Raw genomic sequence first — 20,133 nt, forward strand, 5'->3', positions numbered from 1 at the left:
GAACAGGGCTGATCCTATTGCCTGCCCTTAGGGAGTTTGCAGTCCAAGGGTGAAGAAGGCATTCAGAAACGAAGCACACCAATAATGTCTGTGCACAAATTGTGATAAGTCCTTTGAAGGAAAAGAACATGTCCCAGTGAGAGAGAATCAGGCAGCTGCATTTGGATGGAGGAAGGGATCTTGGAAAGTTGGTTTCAGGACATAAACTTTAAGCTGGGGCTATAGCATGAGTTGGATGTTAGCTCCGTGTGGTGAAGCATGCTCACCGGGGTCAGGGTGCAGGTCAGCAGAGCATCTGAGGTGCAATGCATTGAGTCTTGCAGAGCCTGCCTTGTCTCTGGCCCCTGAGATCATCTTCTGGGTGATAACAATTTCTATATCCATTTGGCTTAATCCTCCCCCTCCCTTTTTTAGTGGAAGTGTATTTTATGTGTGCTGGAATGCACAGCCACTCTGTTTTGTTACTGGTCTTTCCTGTCCAGAGTAAAATGGGCAGTGCAGTGGTTATATGCTGGGTCCAGTGAGAGTCCAGACAGCTGAATGAGTTTTGGCCAGTAACAGTAAGTGCAAAATAATTTTAGTATCAGATGATTAGAGGGGAGGTCATAGAGCTATCTGATTAGAACCTATTTTCTTCTCTTTTCGTCATTATTTAATAACTTTTTCCCTGTAGAGTATAAAGTATTTACAAATTTGGATAATTAGAAGACGTTCTGCTCTAGATTGTTATTGCCTGCTTAGGTAATAAGGCAATAATAGCAATATGGTAATAATAGTAGTAAGGTAATAAGTAATAATAACTAAGGTATAAATAAGTAAAAAGTAACGAGGTAATAATTGGTAGTAAAGTAATAAGGTGATGTTTTTTGGTCTAACCCGGTGTCTGTCTCTCTCTAAATTAGCTTAAATGAGTATTTTAAGATAGAGAAGCAGCCAGCCCAGCCAGAGGACTTGGGAGAAAATGGCTTCATCACTGCTCTGAAAAGTACTTTGTGGGGAGGGAAAGTGAAGATATGAGCTCAGACAACTGGTGGAAATAGGGGCGAGGTGGGACTGGAGTAGCAAGGATGACCTGGATCCCAGCTCAGCCTGGGCACTGGTTCACAGAGGGTTCTTGCCCTGGTGCTTTCCCCCTGCAGGATGTCTGTTTCCTCATCTATAAAGTGAGGGCCTGGCTCTGTGACCTCTGGCCAGGGAAGGCATTCATGCTGCCTATCTCCTACAGAGCTTCTCCAGTACTCCCACTGACACTCTGTCTCACAGATCCAGTTTTCTCATCTGCAGAGCAGGAATCACAACAGTCAGTGAGTTATAGACTGCCTGTGTTCAAATCCTACCTTTGCCATTTTCTGTCTGTGTGGCCCTAGCAAGTTGCTTAACCTCTCTGTGCTTCAGTGTTTTTATCTCTAATATGGGCATAGTTATAGTGTAAGGATTAAATGTATTGATATAGGTAAAGCACTTAGAACAGTGCCTGACACATGGTAAACAATAAATGTTGGCTATTGTTACCTAAAATGTGGAGGTGCTCATGGAGTCACATAAGTGTAGAAGGATTTGTCTGATTTCTCCTCTGCTTAGGGCTGATGAGGACTGAAAGGGAAGAGTCAGAGAGGGTGTAGGCACCATGATAAGGCATGGGAGGTACGGATTAACCTGATCTGGCCTGGAAGTGGCTGGGAATTGTCCCAAGCAGAGGATAGTTTGGGATACCTCCTGCTCTGGGTGTGCCTGGAATGCTTGGCAAGGACAGAGGCCAAGGCCAGCTGCCAGCTGCTGCTCTGAGGCAAAGGCCCTTTAAAGGAGCTGCTAAATAGTTAGGTGGAGGGGAAGCATGCTGTAGAAGGCACCGGGGAAGGGGCTGGTCCCTCTCCTTCTTTGTGGCTGGTTTTGTAGAGTCTCATCTTACTCCTTTATTTGGTCAGTCATTCAAAACATGTCTTCTGAGCTCCTGCCCTGTGGGCAAAGAGGGTGCCATGACAGGCTGCTTCCCAAGGAGCAGCTGGGCTGCAGGTGGAAACAGATGGCTGAACATGTGGGTGTCCTCCAGCATGGCGGGGTGGGGGTCAGGGTGGGCTGCCCTGATGAGGGCCGTCAGGTCACACCTAACTGAGGAATTACCAAATATTTGGGCCGAATCTTGAAGGAAGCCTGAGTGGCCAGACCTAGCTGTGACCCACTGGCCTGTGACCCTCAGGGCCTGCTGTGGAGTGGGGCGGGGGCAGCATGTGCAGGGCTCCATGGAGAGGCATCACGTGGGACTATAGGGGAACTGTCATTTGGAATCAGTGCAATATATGGTAAAACTATTCCTTTTTCTTTTCTTCCTCACTCTGAAATGTGGTAAGGTCAGGGATGACCTTGAGGAAAAACAAATCAAGAAAGGTTGAGGAGAGAGTCTGGATCAAAATGTAGATTCCTCATCATGCTCTTACATTTCTGCTGAGGCAGCTGCTTACCCATTGTCTACAAAGACATAATTTGTTGAGGATTTGTGCACTGAGGAGATGAGCATGGAGTCCCAGGGGCTCTTGCTGTGTCAGAGATTTGGGTCTTGGTTTAATGACCATGGGAGCCACACTTGGTCTCTCCAAGAAATTTGTAGCTTGGAAGAGACATTGAGTTGTCTTCCTGGGGCAGAGATCACAACAATCCTAACTGATGCTTATTAATATTCATTATAAGCCAGGTAGATGAAAGTCACAACTAATATGACCCATCTTATACAGTTGAAGAAGCTGATGCACAGAGAGGGAAGTGACCTGCTACAGTCACAGAGGGAATAAGTGGTACAGTGGGGAGCTGGACCTGGCTCTCTCCTACTATGTTCTGCAGCTGTGGTGAGCTCACATCTTTGCTAAATGAATGAACCTTGGCTTCTGCTCATAATGATTAATCATAATAAAAGCTGATAACTGAGCACTGTCTTTGTACCAAGCACTATGTTCACTGTTTAAATGAATTGCCTCATTTGATCCTCACAAGCATTTAAAGCAGTACCGTTATTATCTTTACTCTCCTGTTGAAGAGACAGAGAGGTTAAGTAATTTGTCCTCAGTTACATGGTTGGTAAGTGGAGAAGGCAAAATTCCAAGTGACCCTTGTAATGTCAGTGCTGTTCTGTCCACTGTCCTGTTCATCTGTGCACCCCTCCTCTCTTCCATTCGCTTTTCTTTCTCTCAACAGGTTTCAATTTAGCACTGTTTCTGTGCCAGCCCACTCCATGGCTGGCCTAGAGACCCTGGTGGTCCTGTCACCTCCCCCTGTGCCTGGCCCCTGCCTCCCTGTAGTTACAGCAGTAGGTGCTTTCTGAGGCAGGGCATTTCCTTTTGTTTTTGCTAAAGGAAACAAACTCTGTGACGGGATATCCTCTGCTGTGTTTTCATGTTATCCGAGGGAGAGAAAAAACAAAACTGGGCCTGCACGTGAAAAATGGAGGGTTGACCATTTGCAGGCTGAAGGGGAGCCCAAAGGCTCTTTGCTGAGGGCAACTTGAGTGCCCGTCCTCCCAGACATAATGCAGAGGCAGCAATAGGCCAGCAAGGAACATTTTGACTTGGGGTACTCCTCCATCTTTATGGGTGGTTCCAGCTTCCTCTCCTTAGGAAGAGGGAGTACTGACTAGTGATGCCACCAGGGCAGTCTCACTCCAAGCTGAGTGCCTGAGCTGGTCTCATGTTCATGACCTCGTTCCTGCTGTCACTCGAGGAAGAAGTGTTTGACAAGAGAAGAGGAAATCCTCTGGAAGCCTCCTGATGTCAGAGCAGGGAACTTGAGAGTCACCTCATGGATATTTTGCTAGGTGGCGATTTGCCTTGCGTTTGTGCCCAGACCCCAGGGCTCTGTCTAATTGGGCCCCACTGTACCCCTGAGATGCAGTGGTGTACCTCCTGGCCTCCGAATCATCCCCCTCAGCTTTCTGACTTTCTTGACTTTTTTCATGCCTCTTGTATGAAGTGAAGAAAGAAAAGGGCCTTTGACTCACCGCTGATCGCAGTGAAAGATCAAAAGAGAGGGACTTGAGCAATCAGAGAAGCCACAAGCCCTGTTCATTTTAGGAAGCCTGTTCAGGAATGCTTTTGGAGGGAGTGGACCCAACATGATGGGTGTTGTGGAGAGGTGGGAAGCCTCATAATTTTTGCCCAGTAAGTGGGTTTTGTGACCAGAAAGGAAGATGAAAGCTATGTGGGTAGCTGTATCCAGGGATGTTTTATTTTTTTTTATTTTTTTATTTTTTTATTTTTTTTATTGGTCGTTCATAACACTACATGGTTCTTAATACATCATATTACACGGTTTGATTCAAGTGGATTATGAACTCCCGCTTTTACCCCATATACAGATTGCTGTATCACACCAGTTTCCCTTCCATTAATTGACATATTGCCTTTCTAGTGTCTGATGTATTCTGCTGTCTGTCCTATTCTCTACTGTCCCCCCTCCCCTCCCCTCCCCTCCCCTCCCCTTTTCTCTCTCTACCCCTTCTACTGTACATCCTTTCTTCCATTTGTATTATCTTGTCTTACCCCTCCTTTCCTCTTATATGACATTTTGTATAACCTCCAGGGATGTTTTAAAAACTGAAAGTGTAGGGGCTGGGGATGTGGCTCAAGCGGTAGCGCGCTCGCCTGGCATGTGTGGGGCACTGGGTTCGATCCTCAGCACCACATAAAAATAAAATAAAGATGTTGTGTCCACTTAAAACTAAAAAATAAATATTTAAAAATTCTCCTCTCTCTCTCTTAAAAAAAAAAAAAAACAACAAAAAAAAACAACAAACAAACCTGAAAGTGTAACCTAAGGAGTGTGTTCAGGAAATATTTATTATTATATTTCTCAGATTGGTTGTCTCATGACAACCTGAGAATTTGAGCACCTCAAGCTACTGTCTTCCTGGTGAAGAAGAAGAGAAAGGGGAGGGAGTGTGTTGCTGGCATGATCTTGCTGGGACTTGTCAGGGAGTGCATGACTCTGGGGATAGACTGGACTCTCAGGTATCCTTGGACTTCCTGGTTACCCCAGCCTAGGGCAGGCAAGTGTTGCAGTTTGACTACAACTGAGCCATCTCCTGAGACATGTGACTTGTGTTAAAACTGGCAAGGCCCCAGGAAAGTCAGGATGATGACTTGTTGACCTACAGTCTTAACTGCAGGCTTTGTCACTGGTGCTTGGTCAGGGTGTGCCATGGAGGTCATTTGGGAACTTGGAACAGGGCTTTCCATTCCTGGTGTGTATTCGGCAAGAATAGTTAATGGATCTCCATTTAACCAGCAAGCAGAGACTAATCTGGTCTTGGGATCAAGCTCAACCCAGGCTGAGCAAGCTCACAGATTAATTGAGTTTCCTAGTTTATGGCTGCTTGGGGGGCTGGTGACTGCCTACTGGGGATAGAGGTGGGGGAAGTGGTTAGATTTGGATCCTGGCTGTGTTCACTTATGTTTGAAACTCTCCGGCTAGGGTGATTTTTATCTTTTTTTCTTCCCCAGGAATTAATCAGTGGGCCACAAAATACCAAGGACATGGAGCTAATTTATTGCTTTCCACTGGGGACATAGGCAAGTGGAGGAGGGGAGAAGGAGCGGGTTTTCTCAAACTCAGTTGTGGTGAGGGGGACTTTTAGCTGTTAGGAGGCAGAGCCCTCCTTGTTGACTACTAGTAGACACTGGTAGTGGGGGCCTTGGTGATTACTCACATGGGCAGGGATGATAAAGGGGGACTGATTCTCCCAGTTTTAGCACTGAGAGACTTGGGAAACCCTGCAGTCCTGGGAAAACCAGGACAATTGATTACCCTCGTGAAGGGACAAGTCCTAAGAGTAGGGACATTACGTGTGCACTTGTAGGTGATGAGAGTCAGAGCTGAGGGCCCAGAGCTGTTTTGGGAGAAAGTCAGGGTCCAGAATCTAAATCATTTAAAGACTTTCATGGTGCCCAGAGTAAAGAGCAAATGATCTGCAGACTGTATCTTTCTGGGCAAGCCTTGTGGATGGGAACAGCTGGAGTCTGGCTGTTCTCAGTCACTCTGAGAGCAAGGGCCTGGGACGAGGGGATTGTTTTAGTGTGAGTGGATGCTGGGGGTAGGAGGAGGGGTCCACAAACTAAGTAGCCATCAAATTATTCTGCTCCGTATTTTTTTTTCTAAATTTCTTTTTAGGAATTATATATGTTCCTCTGATGGGGGTAGGCCAGGGGAGCAGAGCTAGATGGAGTAGGACTTTGGCCTTCATCCTTATTTTGATCCAGAGAGCAGACTTCAGCAGCTGTAGGGAAATCCTAGGGAAGCTTGACTGAGGCTGGCAGTCTGAGCCTGTTCCAGCCAGTCTTCCCTGACTGCTCGGAAAAACACATGCACATACACCTGAGCAAGAACTGCTTCTGCCTTGCAGGATAGGGTGTAAATATTCATGTGTCTTGTGACCTTTTGAAAGAAAACTCGCTCTCTAAGAATGTATCCAGAGGTAGACTTCACATTTTATCTGCTAGATAGGAGGATAAATATGCCTGAGTCCTGAGGGATTTGGGGGTGAGTCTCTTATTCCAGTAGATATAAGCTCCATGACAGTAGGATCTGGTTTGTTTTGTTTACCATGGAACTTTAGAGCCTAGACCAGTGCACAACACACGGAGGCTCAGCAGCTAAGTAGTGAGAGAGCTAGCGAGCTGCTCAAGTCCTTTCTGAATGCGTAGGGCGATAGTTCTCACACTTGGCTGTCCGTTAAAAGCTCCTGGAGAGCTTTAGCAACATCTCAATGCCCAGGCCATACCCAGTGCCTATAAGTTGGAATCTTTGGAAGTGACATCTATACATGAGTATTAAACTCCAGTGTTGCAGTTTGACTACAACTGAGGAATCTCCTGGGACGTGTGACTTGTGCTAAAACTGGCAAGGTGCCAGGAAAGTCAGGATGATTTGTTGACTCAGTCTTAACTCCAAGATTTATCTGAGAACAAGTGCCATACCGTGTGTGTGTCACATGAGGCTATATTACTTTAAGCATGATTCATGAACCAGTAGCTACAAGCATTACTTGGGTTTTTGTTAGAAATATGAGCTCTCAGGTCCCACTCTAGACCTACTGAGTCAGAATCTGATCCGAATAAGATCTCACTGATTGATATCACCATGTGTCTGCAGTGTGTCTTGGGGATAGAGAATCCCCTGGTGCTTTGGGTTGATGAAATGAAGAGAGCAGTGGGAAATAATGCAGGGAAGTTTGGACCTAATAGGCAGTGTCGAGCCATGAATAGATCTTGAGCTTGGGAACATGATTGGAATAGTCCCTGCCAGTGGGATATCGTGTCTTAGAATGTCACCTTCTCTTTTAGGTGCTGCTCCCAGCAGCCAGCTTGCTGCAGCTCATGGATGTTCGGCAGAACTGCTGTGACTTCCTGCAGTCTCAGTTGCATCCCACCAATTGCCTGGGCATCCGTGCATTTGCAGATGTGCACACCTGCACCGACCTTCTGCAGCAGGCCAATGCCTATGCAGGTAACCGGGAACTGGAACACTGCACCTCCTCTGTGGGCTTGTGGATTTAATCTCCTGGCCTGCTGTGGACTCCTCAAAGATTATGAGAAGTGGTCTCTGTTGTGAAGCAGCTCTGATTTAGTTAGGAGACAAAGCACAGGTAGGAAGGTAATTAGCAATAGGTGCATTTAGCTCATTGCCAAGTAGAATATGATTAATTGCTAGATGGGTGGTATAGTAGAGGAAGGAGATCTGAGAAGTCTTTGGGGCACAATAAATTGAACTAAGTGTTGAAAGAGATCTTTTGTTGTTATTGAAGACGATTTTAATTTTGGTCATGATTTTAATTTTACAGCATGTTCTGTAAACATGAAGTTAAAAGTCAGATACTGTTTGTTGCTAGCCTTCTATTGATAAACACATCCCCTGCTCTTCCTTTCCACACTGTCTTGCTTTCTAGGCTACTTACTTTCAGTCCTAACAACTAAAATGCAGGTTCTGACTCAGCTTAAAACCTGCTTCATCTGCTATCTACCTCCATTGATCTAAGCAGTTTGTTCCTACCATTAATTTTTGGTTTGTTGACTTTAGAAATTATGTGTTGACTTCTGCACAAAAATCCCACTGGGCTTTCTAAACCTTATCCTTGTCCACACACTCACCTGCTCTTCATTATTTGACAGTCACTCTCACAAATGAACCAAGTCATGTGTTAATTTTTAATCAGAAAATTCTTTATTTTCCTTCAAATTAGACAGAAAGCTAGTAATTGTGTTTTTCTTTTGCATATCAGTGCTACAACCTCTATCTAGTTTTTGTCAAATACAACTGAACAATCCTCAATCTGATAATGTGTTGATTCCATTTTAGTTTTCTGGGAGACATTCTCCCTGCTAGAGCATTCCGTTATTTTAATGGGACCCTGGAGGGAATAGAGATGAACTGAAAATTCAGCCCACCATGTTTAGCAGGACAGAAATCTTCATTACCATTTTTTTTTTTTTTTTTTTAGTTAAAGGACAGATCATAAGGGACCTGGGAAACAGGTCCCCACATTTTTTTTGATAGATTCACTTTTGGCTGCCTCCTGTCCTTGCAATAAAAAGCTTCATTTTACCCACTCCCCAGACAAACTCTGTTCTCTGCCTCCTGTCCAGCAGTGTGTGGCAGGGAGCGGAGGACCAGCTGGATGCCCACCTGTAGCTCCCTGTGGTTCATGAGGTAATTAGTGTGTGCTGTGTCTCTCGGCATCCTTTTGTTTTCTCACCAAACCCCTGACTCCAGGAGACTGCACAGATTCTCATTTTGCCCTGACTCTGTGAGGGCACAGATAGGACTGGTTGTTAAAATGGGCTTGGTGGTTATGACATTTGTAAGGACATTCCCTAGTAGCCTCACTTCTGAATCCTGTTGCCTCTTGCCAGTCTGAACCTCGACTCTCCTGTTTCTCTGCTGTCCCTCTTGTGCTGTCCTTTCCCTTGCATTTCCCCACCAGACTTCTGCCTTTTCTTAGGTTCCCCTTTCTCTTCAGAGTGATGGTTCCCCAGCCCAACCTCTGCAGAGGCCACTTTCTTGATGGATGTGCTCTGGCTTTTCTCCAGCAGGACTTGAGAGCTTGGCCACGGCTGTTTGCTTGTGTGGTGGCAAAGAAGGAGTGCTCAGGTGCCAGGAATTCTGTGGCTCCTCCTTTGTCTCTCTCACCAGCCCTTTCCTTCTGCCCAGTGTGTGCATGGATCCGTGCACATGCAGCACATGTTCCATCCTTCTGTAGTTGACTGATAGGATTGTCTGAGATTTAGGGAATGTGATGAACTCTCACTTTTAACAAAGGCTCCAAGGCTCATGTGGCTTGGCTTTTCCCCTCTTTCAACATCTATATTCTCCCTTTGCCCTTTTTTCTATCTGGTGGTGCAAATGCATCTGTGGGAGAGAGGGGAGGATGCAGTTAGGACGATGTCCACCGTCATTGTGTTTCCTGGTGCTGATGCTGTCATAGTGTTTGGTTTCGGGCAGCATTGAGGGTGCATGTGCATGTGCAGATACCCCGATGGATTCTCTTTAGCCTAGCATTTGATGAGCTCTCGCTTTGGGTCACATCCTGTGTGAAGCATTTTATGGGCATTACTTTGTTTAATTCACAGAACAGATGAGGAAACCACAGAGAGGTAAAATAACATGAAGCCATATAGCTAGCAGGGACAGAAGTGGAATTCAAACCCAGACAGTTACTCCAGAGCTGACATTTGTACTACCACTGTCTACAGCTTCCAGGCCCCATTTGGACGTAAGAGACCTTGTGAGTCAATGAGTGAGGAGTGCAGGTGGCTGCAGATGGCGTTTTCCTTTAGAAGTGTGTGCCTGGAAACCTGTGCCATGTAGTCACCAGATTCCAAGAACAGACAGACACCCAGCTGTCTGCTAAACACAGGGTGTCTAGTCATTTTGGAGTAGGGAAGCATCATGTGGGCGTCTCCTTCTCTTCATGGTTGGGCTGTTTCCTCCCCACACATGTTGCCTGTTGCCTCACTGCAGGAGGGAGCTGTCTCACTTTCCCTAGCTCAGTCATTATCATCCTCAGGCTGAGGGCTTCCTCCCTGTGTGCAGGCCCATGACCATCTCCCGGATGGCTTTCTTTGCAGCCCTCAGCTGTGCACACGAAGGAGGTTATGTAATGGGATGGTGCAGAAGTTAAGACAATGATGAGAAGAAATTAGAAGTGAAGGGCAGGAAGCCTGTAGTGTCTAGAATGAAAGTACAATGTGTTATGTGTGCCTACCCCTTGCAGTGATGTGGCTCTGCTTTGTTTTCTTGGTCTTGCACACTGGTGTTTAAATGGGGCCTGGTGCTCTTTACCATTGCTGCTTCTTGAGAGGTACCGGCTGCTTTGTCCCTTCATAAAGGTAGGCACCCCCAAGAGACAGTGTTGTTCTGCCCAGTGATCACTGGTCTCCTGGGCCCTGACTTTTGTTAGGTGTTTCAAGCCAATAGATTGTAAGGCAACTATCTAATTCTTTGGAGCTAATTGACCCTGGGCTCCTTTTCTCCTCTATGATGGGTGTAGTCCATTCTGTCCTGTTTCTAGGATGGTTTGGAGATAGGGTCAAGGAGGAGAGGCCGAGCAGACACCCTGGGCTGGGCTCTGCAGTCCTCCTGCCAGCCTCCTCATTTGCACTGAGAGTCTCAAAGCCGAGTCTAGGCTAGAAAGCAGAAGTCCTTGAGCTACCTCCACTAGTGCTGTAAGCCACACACAATTTGGGGATGGAGGATCATTTCCAAGGATTTCTGCCTTTGGTTTCTTTTTCTCCAGGTGCCCCAGGCAAATATGTCCTTACTGCTTCCTCATCCTCCCCAGGCTCTGGCCAGCTGGGCTGTGCCTTCACTTGTCTGCTTGTTCCTTTTCCAGTGAAAGATTTCTTTTTCTGTTATTATTGCTGCTATTCTACTTAAATACAAAACCCATCCCTGATCAGTACAGAAAAAGTGGATAGGCAAAAAAGAACATGAAAAGCACCACCATCTACCCAAAGAGAACCACGACCAACACCTTGATGTATATCTTTCTGAGGCCATCTGGATCTTTCTCATTGTATATGTGTGTTTTCCAGCTTAAAAAAAATCCTTAGCCATTACCCATGTTGGCAGATACATTTCTTTACCATTGTTTTAAAACTTTAGAGAATGTAGTCAGTAAAAGCAACTTACACTTGTGCAAACAGTACATACATAAAAGAGCAAAGTCCATCTTCTAGGCCCTCTCTTTGAAGAGGACAAAGGGAATATATTAGGTAGCCATATAAAATTTGTATATCATGATTTTTTTTAACTGACATAAATAGAATCATTCTGTACTCATTGTGTTTTTGTTTGACTAAAAACAAAGTCTTGGAATTGTTTCCAGATCCTTGTGGATGGCTGTATCTTATTATAATTTTTTATCTGCTGTATCATGTGGATGAAGTATAATTTATTTAACTAGTCCTCTGTCGATGGACACTAATGTTTTCAATTTTTTCTTATAGAAAATGCTTCAGTGAGAATTCTTATGATAATTTGGAATATGTTTGCTAGTACTCCTGTAGGGATGCCGCTTTGATACTATTGATTGTTGGACCAAAGAGAATGTGCATTTTTAAACATTCTGATGGAGTTGGGGATGTATTCAGTTTAGAACACTTAGCTGGCATGCACAGCACCCTGGGTTCCATCCCTGGCACCACATAAATGAATGAATTTATAGGTATTGCCAAATTTCTCTCTCAGTAAAACAAAGGAACCTTATTTTTAAGGCCAGTTCTGGCTTTCTGAGAAGTCTTCAGCCTCCCTGGTGAGAGCAGGACTTTGGGAGGGGGCTGGAGCACCTTCCTTTCTCCAGGAGGCTGTTTAGGTCCCTGACTCCTGAAGTCCCTTCTACTTCCTGTAAATCTGGTTTCCCTCTTAGAGTGATACCCCTGGGTTTTTACTATGATATTTGTTCTGTGGTGGAAAAGAGTGGGGCCCACATTTAGAGGCTGCCTGTTCAGATTCCTGCTCCCAAGTGACACTCTCCCAGTCCTCCTGTGTAGCTGGTAGCTGGGAAAGGGACCCTAGTATCTTATGCAGCCTATTTCTTATATATCATTATTGTTGTTTCCAAGGACTGCTTAATTTTTAACCTCAGAGGCCAGGGCCCAGGTTATTGTTATTTGGCCATGCACTGGGCTATCAGCAGAGCTGGTGGGGAGGGATGTTAATGGGACCTCATTAATGAGATGGCAATTAAAATTCTTTGAACATGTTGTTTACATCAGTCTGCCAAAGTTGAGCTGAAACCCTCCAGCCACAGGATGGAAAAGCCATTGGATTTCACGTGCTCATGGAGAGAAATGGGCTCCTCCCCCACCAAATTGATTGAGTCATTTGAGACCTTGGAATGAAGTAATTAAATTAAGGGCTGTAGGAAAGTTTGGCAAAGCATTTTAAAGTCATTGACCTCTGACTCACTGAGGATCTTCTTATAAAACTGCTGCCCCCAACTAGGCATCAAGAAGTGGTGGTGGTGGTGGTGGTGGTGGGAGGTTTTACCATTTTTGAACACTTGCTGGGGTGCACACACTTCATGGGCATTGACTCATTTTAGTCACCTAACTATAAGGGAGCCTGTTATTTGCTTAGTCTACAGGTGAAGACACAGAAACTCAGAGAGGTTTAGTAACTTGCCCAAGATGACACAGCTCGTGAGTGGCAGTGCCAAGGTTCATGGTGAGGCTGTCTGACTTCAGAGGCCTGTGCTCTGAGCCTCTACTTACCTCCCCTCCTGCACTGGCCAGTGCAATCTGTCTGCTGCTAGTGGTTGCCTCCCCCTGCCTCCCTTTGATTTTCCCTTCTATCTTGAAGCTGGAAAATGCAGTAGCAGTGCAGACACAGATAGCTTTTGCTGCTAGCTCTTCTTTTTTTTGGTAATTTCAGGACACTTCCTTTGTTTCTTCTATTTTCTAGGTAACAGGGAACTTCAGTGTTGCATCCATGGCACTGATAACTGGGCAATTTCAATATAACGCTTGGCTCTATATGTGTGCATGAGGGGAAAGAGAGAGAGGAAAGGTGGGACAGTACATATAGTTCTGGATTCAAAAATGGAAAAGAGAGTCAATATGGAAAGAAAACTCATTTCCTTTCATCCCTGGGGAGGGCGGATATAATTATATTTAGTCTGAGGGCTGGTGGTTGTGGCCCTTCTGGAAAGAGGTCAAAGTAGGTCTCCTTTACTTCCCTGTGGCAGCAGAATCTTCTCCCTGAAGCAGAGAAACTGTGGGCCTGGAAAATCAAATATTGACTCAAGAAAGCTTGCCTCCACTCTCCAAAAATAGGATAATGAGGACCAGAAGAGAGAGACTTACGGCAGTTCTATTTCATTTTTTTTTAATCTTGCCAAATGTTTTAATTCTGTTTATGTGCTCACCTGTATTCAGCTGAGTTCTCCTGTAGTTGTGACCAGTGGTTCAACTCAGAGGCACTCACACATGTTCCCTGGGGCCACAGGCCCTGGGGATTATAGGGTTCATTTCATCTCTGCAGGTCAAAGAAATCACAAGTGGATTATCAGTTCCATTTGTTCTGGGATGATAGCTTAGATGATCCAGATCAAGGGATTTGGTTTACTTCTTCCCATAAAGAGAAAGGAACAAGCTTGAGACTAACTTGGGAGGTAGCCTGAGTCTTAGACAGTCCTGAAGAATGTGAAGGTAATTGCAGTAATTATTTCAGAGCTAGTAATTATTTCAGACATTGTATTGAACACTGAAGATTCAGCTTCCAACAAGGCAGACATGCCTTTTGGGGCTGCAGTCCCAAACAGACTTCATATGGTAAGGCACGGCGATTGGTGATATGACAAATTATTATTTCCTGTTTTTGGGTATTTGGGAATATTGAATACCACTTTATGTAGCCTGTTGGAGAAAGATATATATATGTATGTGCACACATATATATACACATACATATATATTTATAAATTAAATATATATATATATATATACACACACATACATACATACATACACCAGGGATTGAACCCAGGGGTGCTTAACCACTGAGCCACATCTCCAGTCTTTGTTATATTTTATTTAGGGACAGGGTTTTGCTGAGTTGCTCAGGGCTTCAGTTGCTGAGGCTGGCCTCCAACCTGTGATCCTCCTGCCTCAGCCTTCTGAGTTACTGGGATTACAGGTGTGTGCCACCATGCCCCGTGAGAAAGATCTAAGTGATAGGTTAGGTCTGACTTTGGAACATAGGACCGACTCCAAAATGCTTAGAACAACTTTCTTTCTCTCTAGCACCCCTGAGAAGAATTCTTAGGATTTTATGGTTTCCATATTGAGCTTTACCCCAATGTCTTGCTCAGGACTGGTTTTTATGATCTTAGGGATTAAGGTACTCATCAGAATATTTGTTATGATCATGTAGCCTTGGTTTCAAGACCTGCCTCTACCTCTTACTATTAGGTAAGCTTCTGTTTCTCCATCTGTAAAATGGGGATGTTGATATGCACTTCAGTAGTATGTGGTAGCTACTATTAGGAGATGCCTCAACCTCCTCTACCTAGGCCTCCAGAGAAATCTTTTTTTCTGGGATGCCACCAGTTTTCTCATCCTTTTAACACTGGAAGTGTGTGTGTGTGTGTGTGTGTGTGTGTGTGTGTGTGTGTGTGTTGCATGGTGGGGGAAAAGACTGGAAGTTACATGTTGGCTCTTCCTCTTCTCTATAATTTCTCATCCTAATGGAAAGGAGCAAACACATAATGTTTCATGAACTAGGATTTAGAACTTAAACTTTTTAGTTAAAGTCTAGCTAATTAAGGCTCTTAACTAGAATCTTAGTTAATTAACACTTTTTCCACTGTTTCTAGTTTTGGTTAAGGAAGAAGCAAAAAGACAAGAAAAGTTAGTTTATTACTGGAGCGCTCCCCTGTAAGGAGCTAGCCTGTGGTTAAAGAATGCCTTGCCTTGTGGGCATTTGGCTCTTCCCTGTGATCTAGCCTTGCCTGTCTCTCCATTGCATATCCTGGCGCCTGGCACAGGTCCTGACTCAGTGAGTGCTCAGTAAACCTTTGTCAGGAGACTGACATAGTATAGTGTAGGTGCTCACTAGACTCCACTACTGCTGTTCTTTACATGTGCTCTGAATTTTCCTGCTTCTCTGCTTTTGTTTCTACTTGAAGTGCTTCTCCCTGTTATGACCTTGTGGACTTGGGTTGGGAATATTGATGCCTTGCCTTATCTTCTTATGAGCCAGGAGGCCCCTTGTGGGCATCAGCTTGTTTTTCTTCTTTTTTGAAGCAATGCTGCATTTGCTACATCAGGCATTAACAGTTATCTAGTTTTTACAATAGTTTCAATAAACATGAGTTTTATATATTTGCTTATTAGCCTATAATACTTTTATGAGATATATACTATAATTAGTGCCACTTAGTAGGTGAGAAAACTGCTGCCAGAGGAACTTGAATAACTTGCATTACAAAGAAAGTTTGTTGAACTCAATGGAATTAAACTTGGTTGGTAAGACATTGCAGGTCCACAGTCTTGTAGTCCTAGAGGATGTCTTGATGCTATGGAAAAACTTTTCTGTTAGAGTGATGCTGCCCCTAGAACTGGACTTTGAAACAGAAACATGGGTTGGTAATAGTCATCCTTTGTTTCTAAAGAGTTTCTTTTTTAAAAAATGTTTTAATTTTATTTATTCTAATTAGTTATAAATGATAGCAGAATGTAATTCAATTCATATTACACAAATAGAGCACAATTTTTCATGTCTCTGGTTGAACACAAAGTAGAGTCACACCATTTGTGTTTTTAAATATGTACTTAGGGTAATAATGAGTTCACTGTCTCATTCCACCATCTTTTCTATCCGATGCCCATTTCCTCTCCCCTGCCTTTGCCCTATCTAAAGTTCATCTGTTCCTCCTATGCTCCCGCCCCGCCACTGATTCATCCCCGTTATGAATCAGCATCCTCATATCAGACAAGACATTCAGCATTTGTTTTTTGGGGATTGGCTTACTTCACTTAGCATTATATTCTCCAACTCTATCCATTTACCTGCAAATGCCATGATTTTCTTATCTTTTAATATTGAATAATATTCCATCGTGTATATATATGCCACATTTTCTTTATCCATTCATTTACTGAAGGGCATCTAGGTTGGATCCACAAATTAGCTATTGTGAATTGTGCTGCTATAAACATTGATGAGGCTGTGTCCCTGAAGTATGCTATTTTTAAGTTCTTTAGGTATAGACCTAGGAGTGGGATAGCTGGGTTAAATGGTGGTTCCATTCCCAGCTTCCCAAGGAATCTCCATACTGCTTTCCAGATTGGCTGCACCATTTTGCAGTCCCACCAGCAATGTAAAAGTGTGCCCTTTTCCCCACATCCTCACCAACACTTATTGTTGTTTGTATTCTTAATATCTGCCATTCTGACTGGAGTGGGATAAAATCTTAGTTTTGATTTGCATTTCTCTAATTGCTAGAGATATTGAGCATTTTTTAATATATTTGTTGATTGATTATATATCTTCTTCTGATAAGTGTCTGTTCAGCCATGCTAATGAAGAGAAGTACAGAGAAAACTCAAATTACTAATGTGATAAAAAAGTAAATATCAAAACAGACACTACAGAAATACAGAAGATAACTAGAAATTATTTTGAAAACTTGTACTCCTATAAAATAGAAAGTATTGAAGGCATCGACAAAATTCTAGAGTCATATGATTTGCCCAAATTGAATAGGCAAATGATTTGCCCAAATGATACACACAATTTAAACAGATAAATTTCAAGTGATAAAATAGAAGACACCAATCAGAAGCCTACCAACTGAGAAAAGCTCAGGACCAGATGGATACACAACTGAGTTCTACAACACCTTTAAAGAAGAACTAATACCAATATTCTTCAAATTATTTCATGAGATAGAAAAAGAAGGAGCATTTCCAAATTCATTCTATGAGGCCAGTATCACCTGATTCCAAAATCAGGGAAAGACACATCAAAGAAAGAAAACTTCAGACCATATCTCTAATGAACATAGATGCAAAAATTCTCAATAAAATTCTGGCAAATCAAGTACAAAAATATATCAAAAAGATAGTGTACCACGATTAAGTGGGGTTTATCCCAGGGATGGTTCAACATATGGAAATAAATAAATATAATTCATCATCTCAATAGATAAGAAACATGTGATCATCTCAATAGATGCAGAAAAAGCACTTGACAAAATACAGCATTCTTTCATGTTCAAAACACTAGAAAAATTAGGGATAACAGGAACATATCTCAACATCATAAAGGCTATCTATGCTAAGCCTCAGGCCAACATAATTCTATATGGAGAAAACCTGAAAGCATTCCCTCTAAAAATTGGAACAAGACAGGGATGCCCTCTTTCACCTCTTCTGTTTAACATAATTCTTGAAATACTGGCCAGAGAAATTAAACGAAAGAAATTAAAGGGATACGTATAGGAAAAGAAGAACTCAAAATAGCACTATTTGCTGACAATATGATTCTATACCTAGAAGGCCCAAAAAATTCCACCAGAAAACTTCTAGAACTAGTAAATGAATTCAGTAAAGTAGCAGGATATAAAATCAACACCCATAAATCAAAAGCATTTCTGTATATGAGTGACAAATCCTCTGAAAGGGAAATAAGGAAAACTACCCTATTTACAATAGCCTCAAAAAATAAAATAAAATACTTGGGAATAAACTTAATGAAAGAGGTGAAAGACCTCTACAATGAAAACTACAGATTGCTAAAGAAAGAAAGTAAAGAAGACCTTAGAAGATGGAAAGATCTACCTTGCATTTAGGCAGAATTAATATTGTCAAAATGACCCTACTTCCAAAAGCACTATATAGATCAAATGCAATTCCAATCTTAAGAGCTTCTTAAAGATTCCAAAGTAGACTAATAAGTCTCATCTTTGACCTTCAAGTGAACAATCTCAAGACATAGGTCATGTGTTCTTCCATTTTATGGATGAAGAAGACAAGGTGTGGAAAGAAGTAACCATAGGAGATCACTTAGCCAGCTTTTCTCTTAGCCAAAGCTCTTCATCATGTTCTCCATTAGTACAATCAAGGAAAAGCAAAATGAACAAAAAACCAAGTAATTGTTAAAAGTAGATGATGACTCTCAGGGAAGTATCTTCTGGAAGCAGAGTAAATACTTTCTGGGAAGCAGCTGTTAAGAGAGCTGAGTAATAATCTTCTACCAGAATCCTCTTCCCAGAAAATCAAGGGCAATCGTGTGTGTGTGTGTGTGTGTGTGTGTGTGTGTGTGTGTGTGTGTGTCTGTGTCTGTCTGTGACTCTCTCTCTCTCTTTCCTCTCTCCCCTCTTTCCCATCTCTCCTCCGCATCCCACCCCCCTCCACTCATATATGCTAGGCAAGTCTTCTGCCACTGAGCTATATTCCCAGCCCTATCTATCTATCTATCTATCTATCTATCTATCTGTCTGTCTGTCTGTCTATTTATTTAGTGAGACAGTGTTGTACTCAGTGGCCCAGGCTGGCCCTGAACTTGTAATCCTCCTGCCTCAGCTTCCCAAGTAGCTGGGATTATAGGTGTGTGCCTGGCTCTGTTGTTTCTTAAGTGTTGCTAACAGAAAGGGGACTCTGGCCAAAAATTTAGGGGCTCCACCTTGACTCTTTAGATTTAAAAGAGAAAAGAAGATGGTGTTTTCCTCCCTCTCCTTATTTGCATCTTTCCTTTTCAATCCACCTTTACTTATTTAATTTTAATTAGTTTTAATCTTTGAGTGGTATAGCATTACATATATTCTGTGACCTTTACAGGAAGGTTTCTTCTAATTTTGGCACAAGTGATGCCTGTGGTCATTTCCATGGGCACCAATTACTTTTCCCCGGATTACTCTGGTTTTGGTCAGTTTCCCCCCCAGGAGTCACCGTGTTGTTCTTTGCTTTGTATACATAACTTCATCTCTTGTCCAAGTAGAATTTGTTTCATCTTGGGCATAAACATCTTCAATTTTAGGAACAGCTATCTGCTCACTTTGGTTCCAGAAACTCTGCTCATGGCCAATAAAAGTGGCCTTGCATGGAGGCCCTCCAGATGCATTTGCCTTGTACATGCCCTCTTCCTAGCAGATCTCACAGGCTCTAAGAGCAGTGAGATTACTTCTTTGATCCCTTTCTCTGCAAATTCCTGGGTTCATGGGCACCAACCTCGGATGAGAGGCTACTGACATTGATCCCCTTATTGCATGCTCCCTACCAGATACTGCATCTCGGGAGGATTTCAGGGGATGGTTCTGTATGAACAAAGAAGCAGTCCACTCTGGAAAGAAGGGACCTAGATTAAATCTGTCAGGCCCACAAAGCTAGAGATGGAAATATGTGGAAGATGATTACTTTCTGCCTTCATTTAGCTCTGAGGCTTTCTGGTTTTTTCCTCATACCACCTAGAATATGCATTTCTGCATATCCGTTGTCTTTCTTTTCAAAATCCAAGCCCATCTACTTTGGGCTTTATGAGCCTGTAAGGAAAAAACCTTTTTTTTTTTTTTTTTTCCCCACAGCATAGAACTTACTTTCTTATCTCTTCCTGTTTTCTTCATTATTTTTCCTCTTCAAATGATAGTTCTTTACTCAACCAAACACAAACATGGGAAGGCCAGATGTGGCTCTGGACCAGATAGGTTACTGCAGTGTGCAGGACTCTCCTCTGAACCTGAAAGCTATAGGCTTTCCTGCTGACTTACAAAAGCAAAGACCAGCTTCCTACCCTGCTGACGCTGGCAGTTGTTTCCCTTTATGAAGAATCTGACCTTTAGGTTGGGTGTAGTGGCATACCTGTAGTTCCAGTGACTTTGGAGGCTGAGGAAGGAGGATTGCAAGTTGGAGGTCTGTCGTAGCAACTAGCGAGACCTGTCTCAAAATAAAATAAAATAAAATAAAAATCAGGGTGAGAGTGTGGTTCAATGGTACAGCACTTGTCTAGCATACATGAGGCCCTGGGTTCTATCCCTAACACCATGAAAAGAAAGAATCTGACTTTTAGGTTTTTCTTGTTATGTACAAACATAGTCCCAAGTTTCAGGATGGAGAGGTTTTAATAGTTTTGACAGAAATCATTAGGCTGGCAAGG

At 43.2% G+C, this 20,133-nt stretch overlaps 1 protein-coding gene across 1 annotated transcript in view; it reads left to right on the forward strand.

The window, feature by feature from the left end:
• Nucleotides 1-20,133, forward strand: part of Klhl3 (kelch like family member 3) — a 103,232-nt gene that overhangs the window by 36,466 nt on the left and 46,633 nt on the right. Inside the window, exons 5-6 of the mRNA XM_077796968.1 lie at nt 7,326-7,488; nt 12,030-12,032. Of these exons, the coding sequence (XP_077653094.1) occupies nt 7,326-7,488; nt 12,030-12,032 (166 nt within the window). The remainder of the gene's footprint in view (nt 1-7,325; nt 7,489-12,029; nt 12,033-20,133) is intronic.

Source organism: Urocitellus parryii, chromosome 1, assembly GCF_045843805.1.
Source record: "Urocitellus parryii isolate mUroPar1 chromosome 1, mUroPar1.hap1, whole genome shotgun sequence".
Lineage (NCBI taxonomy): Eukaryota > Metazoa > Chordata > Mammalia > Rodentia > Sciuridae > Urocitellus > Urocitellus parryii.